This window comes from Octodon degus, unplaced genomic scaffold (genome assembly GCF_000260255.1).
Source record: "Octodon degus isolate 3935 unplaced genomic scaffold, OctDeg1.0 scaffold00074, whole genome shotgun sequence".
NCBI lineage: Eukaryota > Metazoa > Chordata > Mammalia > Rodentia > Octodontidae > Octodon > Octodon degus.
In genome coordinates this window covers 10,226,515-10,246,099 of record NW_004524650.1, presented here as the reverse complement: position 1 = coordinate 10,246,099, position 19,585 = coordinate 10,226,515, and the positions used below count along the sequence as shown (strand labels likewise).

At 34.4% G+C, this 19,585-nt stretch overlaps 1 protein-coding gene across 11 annotated transcripts in view; it reads right to left on the bottom strand.

The window, feature by feature from the left end:
• The window catches only part of Znf644 (zinc finger protein 644), a 108,931-nt gene that overhangs the window by 19,389 nt on the left and 69,957 nt on the right, over positions 1–19,585 (bottom strand). For 5 of the 11 annotated variants that reach the window (XM_023720279.1, XM_023720283.1, XM_023720281.1 and 2 more), the window contains 3 exons: positions 5,696–8,712; positions 4,943–5,548; positions 2,901–3,023 (listed from right to left, as the gene is read on the bottom strand). In XM_023720279.1, the coding sequence (XP_023576047.1) occupies positions 2,901–3,023; positions 4,943–5,548; positions 5,696–8,712 (3,746 nt within the window). Of the gene's footprint in view, positions 1–2,900; positions 3,024–4,372; positions 4,503–4,942; positions 5,549–5,695; positions 8,713–19,585 lie in introns of those variants that run through there. The other 6 variants (XM_004635737.1, XM_023720285.1, XM_023720284.1 and 3 more) reach the window with 5 other exon arrangements.

The following is a 19,585-nucleotide window of genomic DNA, read 5'->3' as shown; positions in this document are numbered from 1 at the left end:
TTTGTTCCTTCTCTTTGTCATTTTGTATACCACTGTCTTCTGACCTTTGGTGTAGAGCTTAGATAGAGTTATTACCTTAGCACCAGGTCCGGATCTACAAAGTTCAGATTCCTCCAGGTGGGTGTTGTGTGGATCTGGTTGCTGTGCTCCACTTCTTTCTGCTGCAGCCGTTAGAGTTGAACACTTTGTGTCACTCTGGCAAGATGTTCTGCTCCTGAATCAGCTGGGTGGGTCTTGCCTCTAGCCTCTTTGCAGGGAGTTCTGCTGAAGGGTTCTGTGCTGGGCCTGAAGCCTGGGTTAAATGAGGATCCGCAGCCCGGGTCGTCTCACTCACTGGCAGGCCTGCACTCTGGGTCTGTTCAGGATCCCGCGGCCCGGGTCATCTCACTCACTCGCCGGGCCTGCGCTCTGGGTCTGTTCAGGATCCCATGGCCTGGGTCATCTCACTCACTTGCTGGGCCTGCACTCTGGGTCTGTTCAGGATCCCGCGGCCTGGGTCCTCTAATTTACTTGCCGGGCCTGCGCTTTGGGTCTGTTCGGGATCCCGCAGCCTGGGTCGTCTCACTCACTCGCCGGCCCTGCACTCTGGGTCTGTACTATAGCTCTTTTATAAATAAGGACAAAACACTTTCAGAATCAAATTTTTGCTTCTTAAAAATAGGTACTAGTTGTGTGAAATACCTTGGATTTTTTTTCAGGTCTTCATTTCCACTGTTTTTGCCAAGGACTACCAAACAAAACACTTCTAACACTTTGATTTTCTAACACTTTCAACATTTTGATTGATATTTAATTAAGTCTTTTTTAAAAAGCAACATCCTCTTTTTTTCTTGATGGCCTAGACCAGTGATAACAAACCTTTTAGACACCAAGTGCCCAAACTGCAACCCAAGACCCGCTTATTTATCACACAGTGCCAACTGTGCAATTAAACCAGAATATCTGATGTTTTAATTTAAGAAAAACAACTGCAACTGTTGAAAAAAAAAATTTAAAAAAAAAAAAAAGAAAAACAACTGTTGTCTGGTGCTCCACTGCTGGGGCAGCTTGGCTTGCCTACTTACTGAGAAGGCTCTGTATGCCTGCTTCACAACACTTACCATTGCTTTCCCACCACTGACAGATCTAGTTACTTTTCTAATAATAAAGCTTTTTAAATGAAAAGTAATGTTACATTTTGAAGGACTTTTCAGATGAGGTAAAAATATTTTTAAATGGATTAACAAAGTTTGGATTTGACAGGCTCTGTCCCATTAAGCATTTGAAAATCCTGCTTGAACAGTCAGAATGAAATTTTCACAAGCCCTCCAAAGCTATAGTAGGCCTAACAATGTTATAGTTCTTTGTAATTAAACTCTTATTTATTCAATCATCATCAGATTGTTCTCTAACTTAACTGCTTTCTTTCTAAAATAAGAAATTCAAGTTAGGATCCCCTGGTATAGGATGGTGACTAAAAATAAAGATCTAAGCTATGACAGCCTCAACTTGAATTTCAATTTTGCTATTCATTAACTATAAAAGTTCAACAAACTTTTGTCCTAGCTTTCTGTAAAGTACAGAATTATAGTATGAACATCTCACATGGTTTTTTGTTAAATGCTATGAATATAAACAGCATAGCATAGTGCCTGACACATAGTAAGTGTTCAATAAAGATTAGTGGCTATGACAGCAATGATGATAATTCCCCATTTCTACATTCTCCCATTTTCATCTCCTTCTATTTCTAGTATCTGTAATCACCTTCCAAACCTGACAGAAGTGATGAGGTTATATAAAAATTATAACCCCACAGTGAAAGTCCCAATCCCCTGAAGTAAAACTCACTATTCCTCTCTTTTTATTATAAATAGTCAATGGAAATACTGGTTATTATTTGTATATCAAATCAAGGAATAAAGAAGTAGAATAAAGATACCAGCATGAATACAAGTATCTTTTGTCAGGAAGAACTTACTTGATATAAGTCATAAGGCATGAGAAAGCAAATAAGGTTGAAAAACAATAGAGAAAGTAGAAGGTAGTGGCCTAAAAGGACAAGAGAATTAGAATGAAAAGAGAATTTTTAGGCAAAAGATTTATATAGATTTACTTAGAAAAGGGGTCTGTTTTAAGGTGAAAGAAATTGGATTTGCTGATACAGAATAGTTTGAAAGACTATAAATGAAAGAGCAAAGCAAAAGTTCTGCAGGCTTTAAGAAGCACATTACATATGAGTAAGCTAAGTGGTTTCACTAATAGCAGTATGAAGAGTATCTGCAAGGTTGGGCTAGCCAACCAAAAATAACACAGAAATGTGCATTTATGCATATAGCTATATTTATTAACCCAAAATATAGTTTAGGGGCATTAAAAGAAAAATCTATTCAGTTGTCAGAACAGACCATTATATTAAGGTTTTATTATTAAGGCCTGATCTTAAAGATGGGATCTATAGGCTAATAGAAAACTCATTAGGTTGCTTAGTTTTAAAATCAGTTTTACATTTTTATAATTTCACTGTAATTCCCTTTTCTAATAAAGCATCTCCCTAAGACAGAACTACAATCTTTTTTTCCCACCAAAGAAAGGTGTCTTACTGAAATCTATTAATATAAATAAATTTAAAATTCAAAAATAGCATGCTTTAAAAATCAATGGGATTAATATAGGCTCAAAAGTTCCACACTTCCACTGTTTCTTTCTCTCTAAATCAAGTCAGTATGAGCCAACTGAAAAAGAACCACTTGCTTAAAATTATATGTTAATAGTTTACAAGTTGCTGAATTTAAAGTCTATTCAGATTCAACTAATGCTTAGTAAAGAAAGTTATCAATGTAATCTGAATTAGCACCAGCATGGTGAAAAAAAGGTCTATCGTGTCAAACAGTCTTGCTGCGATATCTGTTCAAACATACCTGTACCAGTCAAAAGTCCAGCACTCTTCTTTCGTGCATAAGCGCGTAAGTGGTTGGACAGGCTAACAGCGCTTGTAAACGTCGTATTGCAATGCACACATGTTCTAAGCTTCACAGGCATACCTATCATTCAAAAGAAAACTATAATCCAGTTCTCACTTCAAAAAGTGAATTTTCTTAGCTTAAAGTGTGTAGAAAGTACCACAACAAAGATGGTTTCAAAAGCGTTCACTGAATTAGCTTAACTTAATAAAGAAGGGGGAGATAATTAGTAGTAGTTTATAGTTAGTATTTAGAGCCAAGCCATGCTGTTTGGAAAGACGGAAGAGGAGTGATGTGAACCTCTAAGTTCCACCGGATTTAACACCTATTATCACTTTCTTGCAGATTTCTGTGTTACGCAGATCATTTCTTAAACCAACTATAAAATACAACCCTGTGATTTGAATAGTTCTGTTAAGAGTTTCAAAGCTACAACATTACCAATAAAAAGAATTAAGAAGTCTAGTTGACAAAGTGGTAATTAAAGTGTTTTACCCACAAAACCGTAAAAGGCTTGATACTAAATTAGGCTTTCTGATGAAGGCTCGGAGAGAAGGTGGTAAAACACACCACTGAACAGCTGTTAGACACAACATTTTATTCAGGGCATTTTATGTGAATGCGCAATCAATAATGAAAGTTAATGATTTGAAGTTTTTTGCTAAAATCTTTGTGTTAAATAAATGATCAACAAGCTAACATCTTAGTCATCACAGGAAAAACATGTTGAAACAATAAGAAACTTCTAACTGCTCAGACAACCCTCAATCCCTCAACATGTTTTAATTGGTTTCCTCAACATTACCGTGATAGCCACAAGTACAAATTCCTTTTGTAAGTATACTACACCTTGGTCAACACAACTAACACACCTTTCCGACATTTTATCCTTCTGAAAAATACTGATAGCTACTGACTTTGCCAAGAATTTTTGCATAAAGAGCCCGAGTAACCAAAATCCCAACTAAATAAATCATTTTTCAGACCACTTAAAATATAAAATAATCTTTCCTTAAATCAAAACTGCACTAACAAATATTTGGAATAACCCAGTATCTGCCAGAAATACACAATTAACGTTTCCTTATAGGAACTTTATTCATTACTAATCTATTGGCCACTTACTACTACCTCAGACACACTTATATTAGGGCTCTAATCATGAAACCATCACCATAAACCTTCAACACTCTTAATCTCCAGAAGAAACATAGGAGGAGGCTTATGATTCTTCTAGCCTCAAAAGTAGAAACCAGAAGCAATACTAAATAAAGTTTAGCTACTTTATATGCCATGTCATTTACCAATACAAAATATTCCCTGCAAGGGAAAAACTTAGTGTATAATCACTGAGCTAAATCATCTCTTCTGGTCCATTAGAACACTATTACAAAATACAAAACCCCCAAAAATATGTTTCATATACTCACAACAATTCTTCAAAACCAAACTATTCCACAGAACAATGACGAATTGGAGAGGAAGAGGCTTCTTTGAGTTAATCACAACACACAACAGACACCAATCCATTCAGTTTAAAGTCTGCTTTGTTTGTTTTACCTAAGCAGTGGGAAAACCAACAGCTAAATCTTGAGAATATCATCACTTTGGAGCACTGGCAAAAATATGACAAAGGTCTCCCCCTTCAGTAATGCTGTGCTTTTGAACAACATCAACCTCCCTCCCATCCACAATTATCCTTTTACCCCTGGAAAATTTTATTTTTACAGACCAAACTTTTTATTTGTTGTTGTTTGTGTGTATGTATTCTTTTGCTTTGGTTCTCACCTTACATTCAGACTATGAAATGAGGTAGAGACTTGGTGCTGATGAGCATCAGCTGCTGAGTTACACAGTAATGACAGAAAAACCAATCTGTTCTGCAAAAAGGTAGCTTAAATAACAACTCTGAGAAAGTATTTTCCACAAATATTTCACAAAAGATAGCATAACTGAATTGTTTTAAAATTGCATAAGTTAGTTATTAAGTGCCCCCTTACCTGAGTGCATAGTCAAGTCCATTTTTTGTGGTTGATACATCAATGGACTGTCTTCATTTAATGGAAGAACACATTTCTGAACAAATCTCTTCCTTGCTGTTTGATTGTGGATCTTCTGAGGAGAAAGAGCAGAATTCCTTTCCTCTCCCATCCTTTTATTTTTAAGAAGTTCTATCAGCGTAAGAGACTGATTCTTTCTCCCACCAGGCAGTTCGGGTTTTGTCTCATCATATTCATTTAAGAAATTCAGTCCTTCTTCCTCTGATGCAGACATTGACAAAGCTTCAGTCTTTAGGCCATTATGGTATGCTTCCAGAGGCAAAACACTGTGAGACAGAAAGTCATCACTTGATGCAAGTTTTTGAGCTACAAATGGTCTGGGAATAATACGACGGCTGTTCAATGCTTTTAAGATTTTTTCATATTTTTCTTCATTTTGCATCATCTCATTCAGAACGCAGATTGGAGATTTGTGAGCATCCCATTTGGTCTTTCCGAGTCTTTTCAGGTGGCCTCTAACATGATTTGACAATCCAATTTTAGTATCAAACCAACCGCCACAGAGTTGACAAGTATGTTCAGAAGTGGTTTCAGATTTCTCTATAGCTAAAAAAATAGTTAATAATATCAGAATTTATTAAAATTCTAAAATATGTAATTATTTCATTTTAATAAAGAGCAAATTCAAACAAAACTTTTAAATCCTTCAAACGTGAACATAGATATATTAGCTCAAACTATGTGAGCACTTACCTTTTCTAACTCTTTTAATGGGTGTCCCTGTGCCAGTTCTTTTGAAATGTTGCATTTTGTCACTTGTGGCTATCTGTTCTGGTGAAACAACATGACGGGCTTCATAACTTAATCCTGCTCTGTGAAGATGTCCTCGGACATGATTTGACAGCCCAACACCTGTTTCAAAAGTTGCTGGGCAATAAGGGCATGATTTCTTCTCGAGAGACAAATCAGTCCAATGAAAAACAGAGCTATGCTTTGACAATGAAGTTTCTGCATTTTCTAAATGCTGAGAATCATGTATTTCATGTAAAAAGTTGTTAGTTCCACCATCTTCATAATACTCAAAATAAAAGCCATCGTTTTGATCATAACTAAGGGTAGCATTTTCTCCAGGCTCTTCACCTTCCACCTTGCTTTTAAATAAGGGAAATATGTTTACATGTTCTTGGTTAAGATCAGTGTAGGTTTCATCATCTATAGCCTGTGTAGTGTAGTCACTTAGCTCAACATTATCCCAGGAACTATCATCTTCTGTTTCATAACTATCTTTCTTTTCAGCAGAATTAAGTTTTTGCAAAACCACAACAGTCATTTTATGCAAAAAATCAGGATAGCTATCCAAGTCTTCTCCAACAGAATTTTCCTTCTTAGACTCTTTAGCTACTCTTTTTACAGCTACACGCCTGTGGTCCTTGAAGCCTTCGGGTCGTTTGGTGTCTTGATTATGAGTGTCTGAAATAAAACTATTATGAGAATTACTTGATGAAAACAGATGTAAAGAATTTAACGAACTAACTTGTTTTTTGAAATGCAGAGGATATGATTCACCTGATTTTTTGATCATCCTGTAGTTTTCGTATTTGTGTCTATATGAATAGTTGCTATTTGTCTTGGCATTAGATTTTTCTTTTCCTGCTTGATGGAAATACTTCGGTTTTTGGTCAGTGCTGCTTTTAATCAAAATAGTCTTGTGAGGAGAGCTGTTTTGACTATTCACATTTATGCCTGATTGGGCAATGCTTTTCCGAGCTTTTTGTATTCTATGTGGTCGCTTATGTAATTTAGGAAAATTACTTGATTGTGAGCTTGATCCAAATGTTCGTTTTACATCTTGCTTTAAAGCAGAGTTCTTTGGAAACGTGGTTGATTGTTGTTTAATTAATGGTTTAGTGCTATCTATATCTATAGGTTCTTCAAGGGCATCACTTTTTTTTTTATCAAGCCCCAGAGAATTACCAAATGAATCAATACATGATGAGGAATGCAAATACTCCATGTGCTTTTTTAAAATACTTCTGGCTGAAGTGGTAAAAGGACACACCTTACATGTGTATGTAGCTGATTTTTTGGATGATCCTATAACAGAGTCTTTCATAAAAGTCTTTTTTTGTGTTTTTCTCTGGGTTGCATCAGAATTGACTATCGGGCATTTTACTGCTGCTCCATGGGCAATGCCCCGATGGCATTCCAATTCATTTTCTGTCACTGCCATAAAATTACACTCTTCGCAGCAATAGTACCTTTTATCTTTTTCATGGGTTTTAGCATGTTGCACAAATGTTTTAGGGCAATTGGTACCAAATACACACTGAGGACATTGTAATCGTGCACTTCTTCCTTCATCCTGAAGTTCTTTCAATTCACGAATTTCTTCCATCAACTTCTGTCTTCTTTCTTGGTGAATAATCATATGTTTCAGAAGTGAATTGCGATCTCTAAATGTCCGTCCACATTCTCGACATGCATATGGCCTTGGGACATTAAGGTGGCGAAAGTGACTATTCCCATCTAAATGATACATCATATGCCTGTGGAGGTGCTTTTTCTCCCTAAAATTCACATTGCACTTTGTACAGGGGTAGAATGATGGCTCTTCAGTATTGAAATTAGCAGGTGACTCAGGATCACTCTCTTCACATTTCTTTTTTAAGGTATTTGAAATAAAAGTGCTAGTATGAACAGGTGAGCTGTCCTCTCCACATTTATCTGGATTATAAATTAGATGTTGAAAAGCATCAACAGATTCCAAGTCTTCATCAGTTGATTCAGGCTTCACTTTTGATAATGTGCATTTCTGTGAGTCTGTTTGTACCTCCTCACTGTGTTCCACAAGGTCAACTTCTAACATTTTTGGTTTACATTTAGAATCACCAAAGCAATCCTCAGTATAACGAGTGATCTTGCTTATATCCATTTTTCGCTTTCTTTTTTTTTCTAGACCTATTTTAGTGTGAGCAGGAGCTTTATCCACAGTTTCTTCATTAGTTATAAGAAACTGAATGAACTCTTTTTGGGGATCCCAGTTTGTATCATTTTCTGACCTAAATTCATCTGTACCTGAGGAAATTCCTGTTATTTTATTAATATCATCATCTTTTACTAGTAGATCTTTACTATCCTCACCCACCTCTACTTGGTTTATTAAAGTGCTATCTGATTTTACACTATTCCCTACTGAATTCTGAATGTCACAACCAACTGAAGTAGAGGTAGGTAGTTTTTTAATGGAATGGGTTGGATTCTTATTATGTGCTACATCTGATAACAAAAATAAAACTTGGTGTTGACTTGCTTTTTGTTGTGTAGACGGCTGAAGATCAGCTGCTACTTTCAAAGTTGAACAAGATTCTGTTGCTGGCTGATCCACAGGCTGTCCAGTGGTTAAGGAAACACTGCCTTTATTCATATTGGAAGTTTTAGTTAAGGAGGAGTGTGAAACTGGTCCATTAACAGTAGCTCCTTTAGGTAAGGTAAAGTTTTCACTAGAAATAGTAGGAGCACCAGCATGTATAAACAAAGTAGACTGGCCTCCACTTAAGGCTTTTTCAGATTTGTCCTTTGACAGTTCTTCAGGCAGCGTCAATGAACTGTTTTTCTGAAATGATGTTTGACAATCTTTTGGTTTGTGAACTCCACTCTCGTTTTCTGCGATAAAACTGTTGTCATCTAGGAGTTCTTCTTTAGCACCAGTAATATCGGTGTCTATCTTCAAATCATCCATATTGTTGGCAAGCCCATTTAATACATTTAGTCTAGAAAATGGAAAACAAAAGTTTAGATTTGTATGGAAAAAGTACTATTAGTGTATGGAAAGTTGAAAGTACACATTTTTATTACCTTTATTTTTCTACCCTTTATATCAAGATCCTAGTAACTTTCCAAGAATGAAGAAACACTTGAAAAATATACATCTTAAAAGCATCTCAAAAATTAATATTGTTCTTTGTGCAAGGCAATAGTTCAGTATTGCATATATATAAAATATGTAGGAAAATGCAACACAAACTCATATGCACAATATAAACTAACACCACAGGCTGAAAAACCTCAAATACAGACAGCTAATAAAGTTATATCACTCAAGTAGATTATATTACAGAATATTCTGAACAATCAAGTATCAAAGAAAAGTCTTGTCACTTAAGAGCTTATTCCTAAGGAGGATAACAAATTACTATTCATGAAAGAATTTTGCTTGAATTAACATATTCTCTATCAACATTAATTGTTTGCATTAGAACAGTGATTCTTATTTTTTAAAATATTTAAGAATTCTTTGCTCCAAAGATGTTTAATGATCTCCTAAAATTCTAACAGAACACAATACTTTGAATATTCAGTTTCATATATTCCTTATTAAAATATCCACTAATCTTAAATTAGTAAAATTTCAATTAAATTTTATGTTAAGATTTCATACACTGAACTGGCAAATTCCAAGTATCCTCTGAAAACAATTATCCCACTTGTGATCTTACAGTCTAGTGCAGTGACCTAAAAACTTTTACATCAAAACAAATTATGATTTTTATTTCATATATCATATAGATAAAAATTTTGCAGCATTTTTACTCATAGATTTAATGATTATGAGCATATAGGACAGACATGTGAGTACTTGGAAAACATTCATACCATGTGTGTAATTAATGCCTGTACTCTTAAGAAAATTTCCTGTACCCTGTTCTTAGAAATTACCACATTGTACTGGAAGTGCCTGTACTAAAAGAATATAAATTCTTCAAGGGCAGAGACTACAACCTAGTCACCTTCATATTTCTAGAACCTAGTACAGCTCTTGGCACAGATGTCATTATTTGTTAAATAAAAGAAATCAATATGTGTTGGATGAACAAAAACACAACTGCAAAATCAAAGAAAAAGATGCCTGAAGTATAAAACGAAAAATATTCTTCCTATGAAATTGAGATATTCTAATATCCTATCCAGATCTTAATGTGGTTCTGATTCCTTTTTTTGTTTGTTTGTTTGTTTGTTTGTTTTTCATGTATTTGGAACAGGGTCTTGCTATACAGCTTGGACTTATAGTAAGTGATCCTCCTGTTTTCAGCTCAGCTGGCTACCAAAATTTTGTATTTCTTTTCCTCTTGTACATAGTAGTTAGTAGGTATAGATCAGTCATTCTCTAAGTATTTTTTGAGCACTTACTATGTGCTGAGCACTGTTCTACTTATTAGACTACTGTATAATAGTAAAGACAGACTAGGACTTTGTTCCTCAAACAATAAAATAAATCCAGCACATTTTTTCCCCAATAGTCTTTTTATCTTGCAAAGTAAAACTATTTAGGACAGTAGGACTTTAAAATTCAGTATTTAGAAACCAAAAACACTCTGAGTTTCAGTATTTCTATTATCCTTCATGATACCAATTTCATGCTTTGTAAACTATTAAATCTAGTTCAAGAATAAAGAACCTTTTATAATTACATTTTTCTTACCTCATAACTTAGAACAAGCTCTTATATGTTTGATCTTAATTCTTTTCACAAACTGCTTAATTATAAACAAACATCACAAATATCTTTCTTTGGCACTGTTCCACCCCTCATAGATTTTAAAATTGTTTGGAATCTGGCAAACTTCCACAGTAATAAAAATAGACTTCCAATAAGATCATATTCAATGATGTCGCCCCAAAATGGTGCTAATGCAGCACCCAGCAGGAGTCTCCACATCACAAACACAGGAGTTAAAAATGGGCAGCACATAAACATGTGTTAGGAAGGAGTGTACAAATGTCAATGAAAAGTAAGCTTTGATGTTACACTATTACTCAGCCCTGATATTTCTCATTAAATTAGGTAGAAAGCCCCAGTAGTAACAATTCATAAATCTGAAATAAATGATAGTTTAGAAAAAAAGTAGCCTGAAAGACACTTTCCGTTCCTATTTATCATAATCACAGAGGTAGACAAATATATGCTCAGTCAATTTGAAAGCCTGTATTAGCTTTTCTCAACAGGAAGCAGTGTTGCTAACGAAGTGGTAAATTCAGTGTTAATGAGTGGCTTCACTGTTACCACCTCAGAGGTAAAACCTTCCATGTTCTATGTTCCACCCATCTGTTATGGTGTTAGAGGTTCAGAGATGGAACAGACGCTTCCCATTTAAAGCAACTTCATTGGTACCCCCCGAACAGCAGGGTGACAAACTATGAAAATATCATGTCGGCTTGGAGACTGCATCCTCATTACCAGAATGGCTTTATAAAAGCTTTTCATAAGGTCATAGTCTGAAGATAGCAAACTGTTTTGCATAAAAACAGAAAAATATATGCATAACATTTTATTTATAAAACATATTTAGCAAAAAATCAAAGTACATAAGTTATAAAATATATGACATTAGACCTTTCTTTAAGATTTTCTTCACATCTTTACAATGAAACCTGGCTTGATTGCCCATAAATAAGTTACTATTTTATAGATAATGATCAAGGCATTATCAGAACCAGGCCCATGGTTCTGATTTGTTGACTAAGTAACTGTAGCAAAACTCTTTAACATTTCCAAAAATCCTTATGTACTCTTTAAAGAAATTATTACTTGCTACCTACACGTGTTAACTACTTAAAGTACTGTCTAAAATTTTGCATTTCTTTTCCTCTTGTACATAGTAGTACATAGTAGTACCTTAATAGTAAAACCCTACATAAAAATATACTTAAAGAAACTAAGAAAACTAGTATTTTAGGAAGAATTATAATTTTCAGATATATTCTAATTATAAAATTTTCCAGATATACTTGCTCTTCGTAACAGCACTCAAAATTTATAGCTGCTACATTAAAATACAATTAAAACCAATAGATCATCAAACTCTTCTGCAATGAAATAGATCTAGAATTATAACATTTATTTCACTATGTTAAGAAAAGATTATATAGCATTCAGGTAAGAAAGCATTTGACCTATAAATGTTTCCTTAATTCTATGCTATCTCATTTTTAAACAACTTTTACATGGTCAAATATACTTAACACAGTCATCAATACCCCAACTTTATGGTACTATAACAAAGTAGAGACATATTTGAAGACAGTCATTACACATTAGGTTTTTAAATTAGTATCTTTTAAAATGCTGTTTAGACATAATCACTAAATCCTCTCCCATATAATCATATAATTATAGAATTTTTCTTCTAACTGAACTCGAAGATGTTCTTTAAAATATTCACACACTTTTTAAAAAGCTGCAAATGGGAATTTTAAATCTACATAAAACATATTTCAGTGTCTAGAAAATCATAATGAGTTCTACAGCTATAACTGCCCCTAGTTATATACTGCGAGCATTAAAAAAAGTACAAAGGTCAGATCTGTCTTCAAGATGACAGATCATCACTTATATGCCTCAAGCTAGACTTATTGTCTCCAAAATCTCAAACATCAGTATTTTTGCAAACTATCAGCACTTGCTATAACACCCTCACTACACTACATCTTGAGGTTACTACAGAAGAAATGAGGTGATAATTGCATATTAACATAATTATTCTGTAATCCCTCTGAGCAAGCTTCCTAGGTCACTCAGTAATTCAGATTAGATACAACCTTCCTGTCATCAAATCTATGCTGTCCACTTTCTGTTCATGAATAATTCTTTTTCTCATAGAAAATTAACTTAATTTCATTCTTTTATGTATATTATTAATTATATTATTATAAGTAGGTTAACATTTTGTGGGTGCTTACTACATAATAACAACCTTTCTCATGAGGTATAATTTCACACAAAAAACACTAGAACTTAACCTGATTCTACAGTAGTTCACTAATAATTATATTACACAGCTATAAATAAGTTATATTACCCACTAACTGAGTTATAGTTAGATCTGTCAGGTTTTCATAAACTCTATGTTCCTTTAAATTATCCTTAAAAGCAGATGACAACTTCAGTTAGTAATATATAAGCTTGGGTCAAGAGAAAACCATTCACAACTGTCATCCTAAATACAAAACAAATCTTAACTGTATATAAACTATTACAGTTTTTAAGCCTATATATACTATACACAAAGTACAAACACGTATCCTAAACCTCACAACTCAAAAGAGAAGTACACAATCATGTTTCTCAGGGTGTATCCTATTTTGGATGTCATACTGAGAGGAAGAAATAAAAAATACAGAACATTTATAAAGTTATCTACTGAGTTCAATCCATGGTTCTGCCAAAAAAGAAAACAGGCATCTAGCATCAGCTGGCCAGAAAACTGTGCTATATAATAAAGCAACGATATAGGATGTTTAGTCTAACAACTAGTCTACATGGTTAACAATCTTCAAATGTAGGTTATACAGAGAGAGCAGAATGTACAATTAATGTATTAAATTCATCAAGATATGGATTTTACCTAACAAGTAAGAAAAATTAGAAGCAGGAAGCTTTTGACATTGGAAAGGATTTCGTTACTGTGAACTGAAATGACTCAGTAGTTACGCCATTGCTAGGGAACACTGCTGAAGGAAACTTGGGAAGATGATTTCCAAGATGCTTTCTAATATCACTATAAATACTACACAGTTGTTAAGCAATAACATTTAATACTAGGTTAAAATAGGGACAAAACTAGAGTGAGATACACTACTGGACCTTTACCATGATTTACAACTATAGTTTTGTAATGTATAGGTAAGTTGATTCTTGAGCAATGAAAACATGGCAAAAAATGACTAACACCGACACTGCATTGCTATCTGTATCATGAAGACTGCACATTATGGGTGTCTTTTTCTACTGGCAATATTTTTTAAAAATGTCACTGAGTCTGAACATCTAAAAGATGTACAGCTTATAAACAAAAATAAAATACATCAAGCACATACAGTATTTTATTGGCAGTAGTATGGGACACTGCCATGACAAACTAATGATCTAATATAGTATGTAGGGCCAGCAAGATAGATCAGCAGGCTAAGCACCTGCTTAGGCAAACAAGGGCCAGGTTTCAGACACCGGCACCACATATCATGCCGTCCTCATCCCCCGGGCAAGCTGAGCTGACCAGAGTCTCGGTGTTGTGGCACACGCCTGTAATCCCTGTGCTGGGGAGGCTGAAAACAGGAGGATCACTATGAGTCCAAGCTGCATAGTGAGACCCTCTACAATATACGTTAAAAATAATAACAATAATATAGTATGTCGTTTTACCATCTATCACCAAATTACACTAAACTTCATCAGTTTTATTCCTGATACCATTATTTAACAGAATATTATTTAACAGAACTTTATTATTTAACAGAAATATTTTACAAATATAAGATACTAATAACACAACCTTAATATTCAAGATGACCTTTTTTCTTTTACTAATCTTGTAGATGTCTCTCAAGCCAATCAGATTAAGAAGTTTAACTATCAAAAATTTATCAGCATGAAGAGTATGTCTATTCTGAGGCCCCAAACATAAGAAATATTTGCTAGTTTTCTCCTAATATTCCAGTAACGAAGCAAACTCAAATAAATTTAAAATTTCAGACAGAAGTGTGTACTTTTCTTAAACTTTGGTAGATTTTTAACTCAGTAAATCTCTCATTATGAAAGTCCATTAATTCATTTGCTTAAGATATTAATCATTTAGAAAAATACAAAGTTGTTCATACTCCGTGGGAAGAACCTCAACATTTTGACATCCATAGGATAAACTCTTTTACTGATTTAAAACTTTATTGAAAGGTAGAAAGGTAGGGTGCAGATATAAAAACTGTTCTATAATCCTCTGATGTTTTATCTGTATTATAAAGTTCTAAAAATATAAAAAGAAACTTATTTTCTTGAGACAAAATGTATTAGTATGCTTCTTTTGTACTTTTCTTAATGAAGAGAGACAAAAAAGCACATATTTTTGTGATGTCAAATCACCAACCAGCCATTACTACTTTTCTAATTGACAAACAGATCTGTTAACAAGTTTTATTAAATTTTTTGAAATTTTATTTTTAAGATAAGATATTTAATTGAAAATTTTAGTATTATAAATGTTTACAAAGTAGTATAGAAAACAATGTACTATTTAGAAAACAAAGTATTCATTAACAGACAAATGTGTAATTCCATTCAAACAACTGTGGTTAAAAGACTTTCCATTTGGCCTACCCACATGAAGAGTGAATGAAAGCTTAAGTCAAAAGAAGCAGTTGTGAAGCGTAAGCGACTTACCAAATATATGATTCCCAATTTATCCCATTCACTAAACTAAAATGTGATCAACAGAACATCACTATTGTGTAAAGGACTACTAAAGCATTTATAAAACTGGTATTGTTTCAGATTTTTAATTATCTTTAACACTGATAAGCCAATCAATAGCTACTTCTGTTTTTTAAACTGTAGTGCTATTTAAGTGAACAATCCTATATTGGACACATACATACTGAAAAATTGTCAATAAAAATAATTCATTATGTTCCCAGTGAGTAGCATATATTAAATTTATTCTATTCAAATGAAGTAGAAGGAGGACCCTATAATATGCCTTAGCCAAAATAAGTCTCACAGTAGGTAAAGGACTTCAGCTAAATTGTATAAGTCCCAGAACAACCACTGTTTTGAAGAAAACTTTGAAGGTACGCAAACCTGAGCTTGAAAACAACTCCACAACTTTTACCTCAGAGCCAAGTTATTTCATTTCTCTTTATATTTAATGCTTCATCAGTAAGAGGGATGAAACCTACTTACAAAATTGTGAGGATTAAATAATGCAGTGTACCCAAAACACATATCACAGGACCTGACATCTAGTATTTACTCATTAACTATTAATACCCTGATTCTTACACTATTAATTTATTTGATTTATGGAATGACACTGAATTTGTATACTACCCCTATGTCTAAATCTACCTCACAGGCTAAGATGCAGAGCTACTGACAGACTATTCTAGCTCTCCAGGACAATGCTGAGTGAACAGCAACAGTGACGAACATCCTTAGAAGAGGAAATATATTCTGGGAAGAGCTACCTGAGACCTTTACCAGGTTCAGAGTATTGTAACTGGAGGAATGGGCAAAGGTAAAAAAAAAAAAAAAAACAAAACACTAGAGCAGCATTACTATTGTGGACTAGAACACAGTTTCAGGAAATAAGAATTAGTAAGCAATAAAGCAAAAGGAACTCTGTGTGCTTGCATTCTAACTAAAAGGACAAGTGGTGGCCATTCAAGATTTAACAATTTCTCAGGATTGTTTTAATTTGCATTTCTCTAACGGCCAGAGATACTCAATGTTTTTCATGTATTCATTGGTCAATTATACTTCTTCTGAAGAATGTCTATTCATTTCACTTTGTCTCCCTCCCCTTTATTTTCAGTCTTTTATCTGGGAGTGGGGTCTAATTTCTGTGAGTTGTTTATATGTTCTAGATATTAGTCCTGTGTCCAAAGAATAGTTGGAAAGTACTTTTTCTGGTTTTAGAGGTTGTCTCTTCACACTGTTGACAGTTTCTTTAGCTGTACAGAATCTTTACATGATCCTATGTGTTGATTCTTGATGTTATTTCTTGTGCAACTGAAGTTCTGCTCAGATAAAAGCAGTTATCATCAAGGAACCAACTAATAACAAGTGCTAGCAAGGCTATGGAGAAAAAAACCCTTCTACATTGTGAGTGGAACTGTAAACTAGTACGGCCATTTATGGAAATCAGTACAGAGATTCCACAAAGAACTAAATGTACATATTCTATTTGACCCAGTTATTCCTCCTTTATGTATCTTCCAGAAAGGTACATATATAGCCATATTCATAGCAGCATAATTCATAATAGCTAAATCATAAAAGCAGCTAGTATGTCCACCAACAGATGAACAGATAGACAATGTGGTAGTATTTCTTTACAGTGGAGTGCTACTCTGCCATAAAGGACAGACAAGTTATTTGTATGACAATGGACCTATCTTGAGGCCATATGTTAAGTGAAATAAATCAGGCACATGTTGTTTCTCTAATATAAGAAAAAAGAAAAAGAGCAAAATAAGAGGTAGGTAATAGGACACAGAGAGATAGCTTCTTCTGAAAGGGAGAGGGGATCAAGAGATGGAGGGAGGAGAAAGAGGAGAGAGGGAGGAAAAGGATTAGGGATTAAAAAAAAAAGAATTGGGTTATGTTATGCCAACTCCACACAAGGACTTTAAACATTATACACTATACTGCAAACACATATCCACCCAGAGGGGAATCCAAGAGATGGCTGAAAGGTGGAAGGAAGGAAAAGGGAAAGAAGAAGCGCATTAAGATGTGTTATGTACATGTTCCAACTTCTCACAAGAAATGTAAACATTATATGTTATGTACTAATAAACCAAACTAATAAAAAATAAAAAAGCATCCTGTAGGATGAAAAAATTACATGGTTTGTCCTATATGAAAAATCCAAAATATAAATGAAGAGCAAAATAAAAGAGAGTAAGAAACATGGAGATGGACTTTTTGCAAAAGGAAAGGGGACCAAGAGATAGGGGTGTACAAAAACGGGGAGGAAATGAGAAAAAATTAAAATGCTATATATATGTACCAATTACCTATGAGGAATGTAATCATTATTTATTACAAATATATACTAATAAAAATATTCAGTAATTTCCAATTCCTTAGTCATGAATATGAATTTTAACTTTCCTTTCTCATAAAATCCCAATAAAACAGGGCCAGCGAGATAGCTCAGCAGACTAGGCACCAGCTTAGGCAAGCTCAGGGGTCAGGGTTTGATCCCTGGCACCACATGCCATGCCAGCCCCTCCCCCAGGTACACTTGAGCCAGCGATGGAGTCCAGGTATGAGGACACACGCCTGTAATCCCGGCGCTGGGGAGGCTTCAAACAGCAGGATCGCTACAGAGTCTGCGCTGCACAGTGAGACCCTCACAAAATACAAAAAAATCTAAAAATTTAAAAAAGAAAAAGCAGAACTATAAAGGATATAATTCTGCATATAATAAAATGGTTACAAAGTATATACATCATAAACTTCTACAAATATAAGGAATCTAACAAATAGCCACAGAGAAACACTTTAAACACTTTTCCCAACGGTTAAGAAATTAAGGACATTAAAAAAAGAAACCAGGAACATTAAAACTAATAAAAATATACTTTGATAACATAATGTTTATTAAATATTGCATATTTAAACTGAAGCATCTATATTCTTTGAAGGACTTAACCTGTAAACAATAGATAAAAACATTATTTTTTCTTATACCAAAAATATCAGGTGTTCTTTTAAAAATGTGACACTCTTCCAAAATTGTAGTGAGTGTACAGCAAAAGTCTGAAGCCCAAAGATCACACATATAGGGAAAATTCCCTCAAACAATATAAACTAGGCATTCTAGGCAACTAGGAGGGAAAATATTTGTATTATAATGACCAGAGAAATTTCCAATGGAAATGGAAATCATTGCAGACCATATTCTCTGGCCATCATGTAACATAACTAGAAATTTAGATATATGAAAGAGATAACTAGAACCAGAAGAAGATTAGAACAAAGAAGCTAAAATGAAGGAGAAACAAAAATGAAGAAGAGTAAGGGTCAAAAAGGACATAGCATTGTCCGATATACATTTACTTGGAATACCAGAAGAGACAACTGGGTAGGATAGACAATGACTGAGGATTTCTCACATTTACAAAAGACATCAAGCTACATGTGCTGGGAGAATCAAGAATTCTTACAATGAATAAATAAAAAGAAAACTACATACAAATATGTCATAGTAAAATTGATGACAAAAGATGAGAAAAATGTCTCAAAGCAGTCAGAATACTCACAAAACCAAAAAACTCAGAAAAAAAAAAGCAGCTTCTAGGCCAGCCAAATAACTCAGCAGATTAAAGTGCCTGGAAGCAGGCACAGGGTCCGGGGATTCAATCCCCAGGCCTGTCATGCCGGCCCCGCCCCCATGGTGTGCTGAGATGGCAATTGAGACCGGGCATGGAGATGCACACCTGTAATCCCGGCTCTTGGGAGGCTGTATACAGGCGGATCACTATGAGTCCAATCTAGTAGTGAGACCCTGAACACCCCGTAGACCCTTCCCTAAAATACAGGCAAAAAAAAAAAAGAAGCAGTTTCTGATGTGTGACAACTCATCTGATGCAGTCAGCCGCGTTGTATTATTGTCCCGTTGTTCAAAAGAATCTCATGGTGGGGCGTAGGGGATATCTTATAGAGCACTGTGAAATACAAACAACCAAATATTACCCCTCTCATTAAATGAGTGATTGCCCACTTCTTTACTAATTTTATATTTATCCAACCTTCAGCTCACCTTTCCTACAAATAAGACCTAGGAGATGAACAATTCTGACAGAACTACAAACAAATATGTAACATACCAAAACTTAAGGGATGCAGCAAAAGTAGACTGAAAAGGAAAATTTATAGACGTAAAACCTACATTAGAAGAGCTCAAATAAGCAACCTAATATCACACCTTACAGAAATGTAAAAAGAGCAAACTAAACTCAAAGCCAGCAAAATATATATATATATATATATAGCATTACTATTGTGGACTAGAACACAGTTTCAGGAAATAAGAATTAGTAAGCAATAAAGCAAAAGGAACTCTGTGTGCTTGCATTCTAACTAAA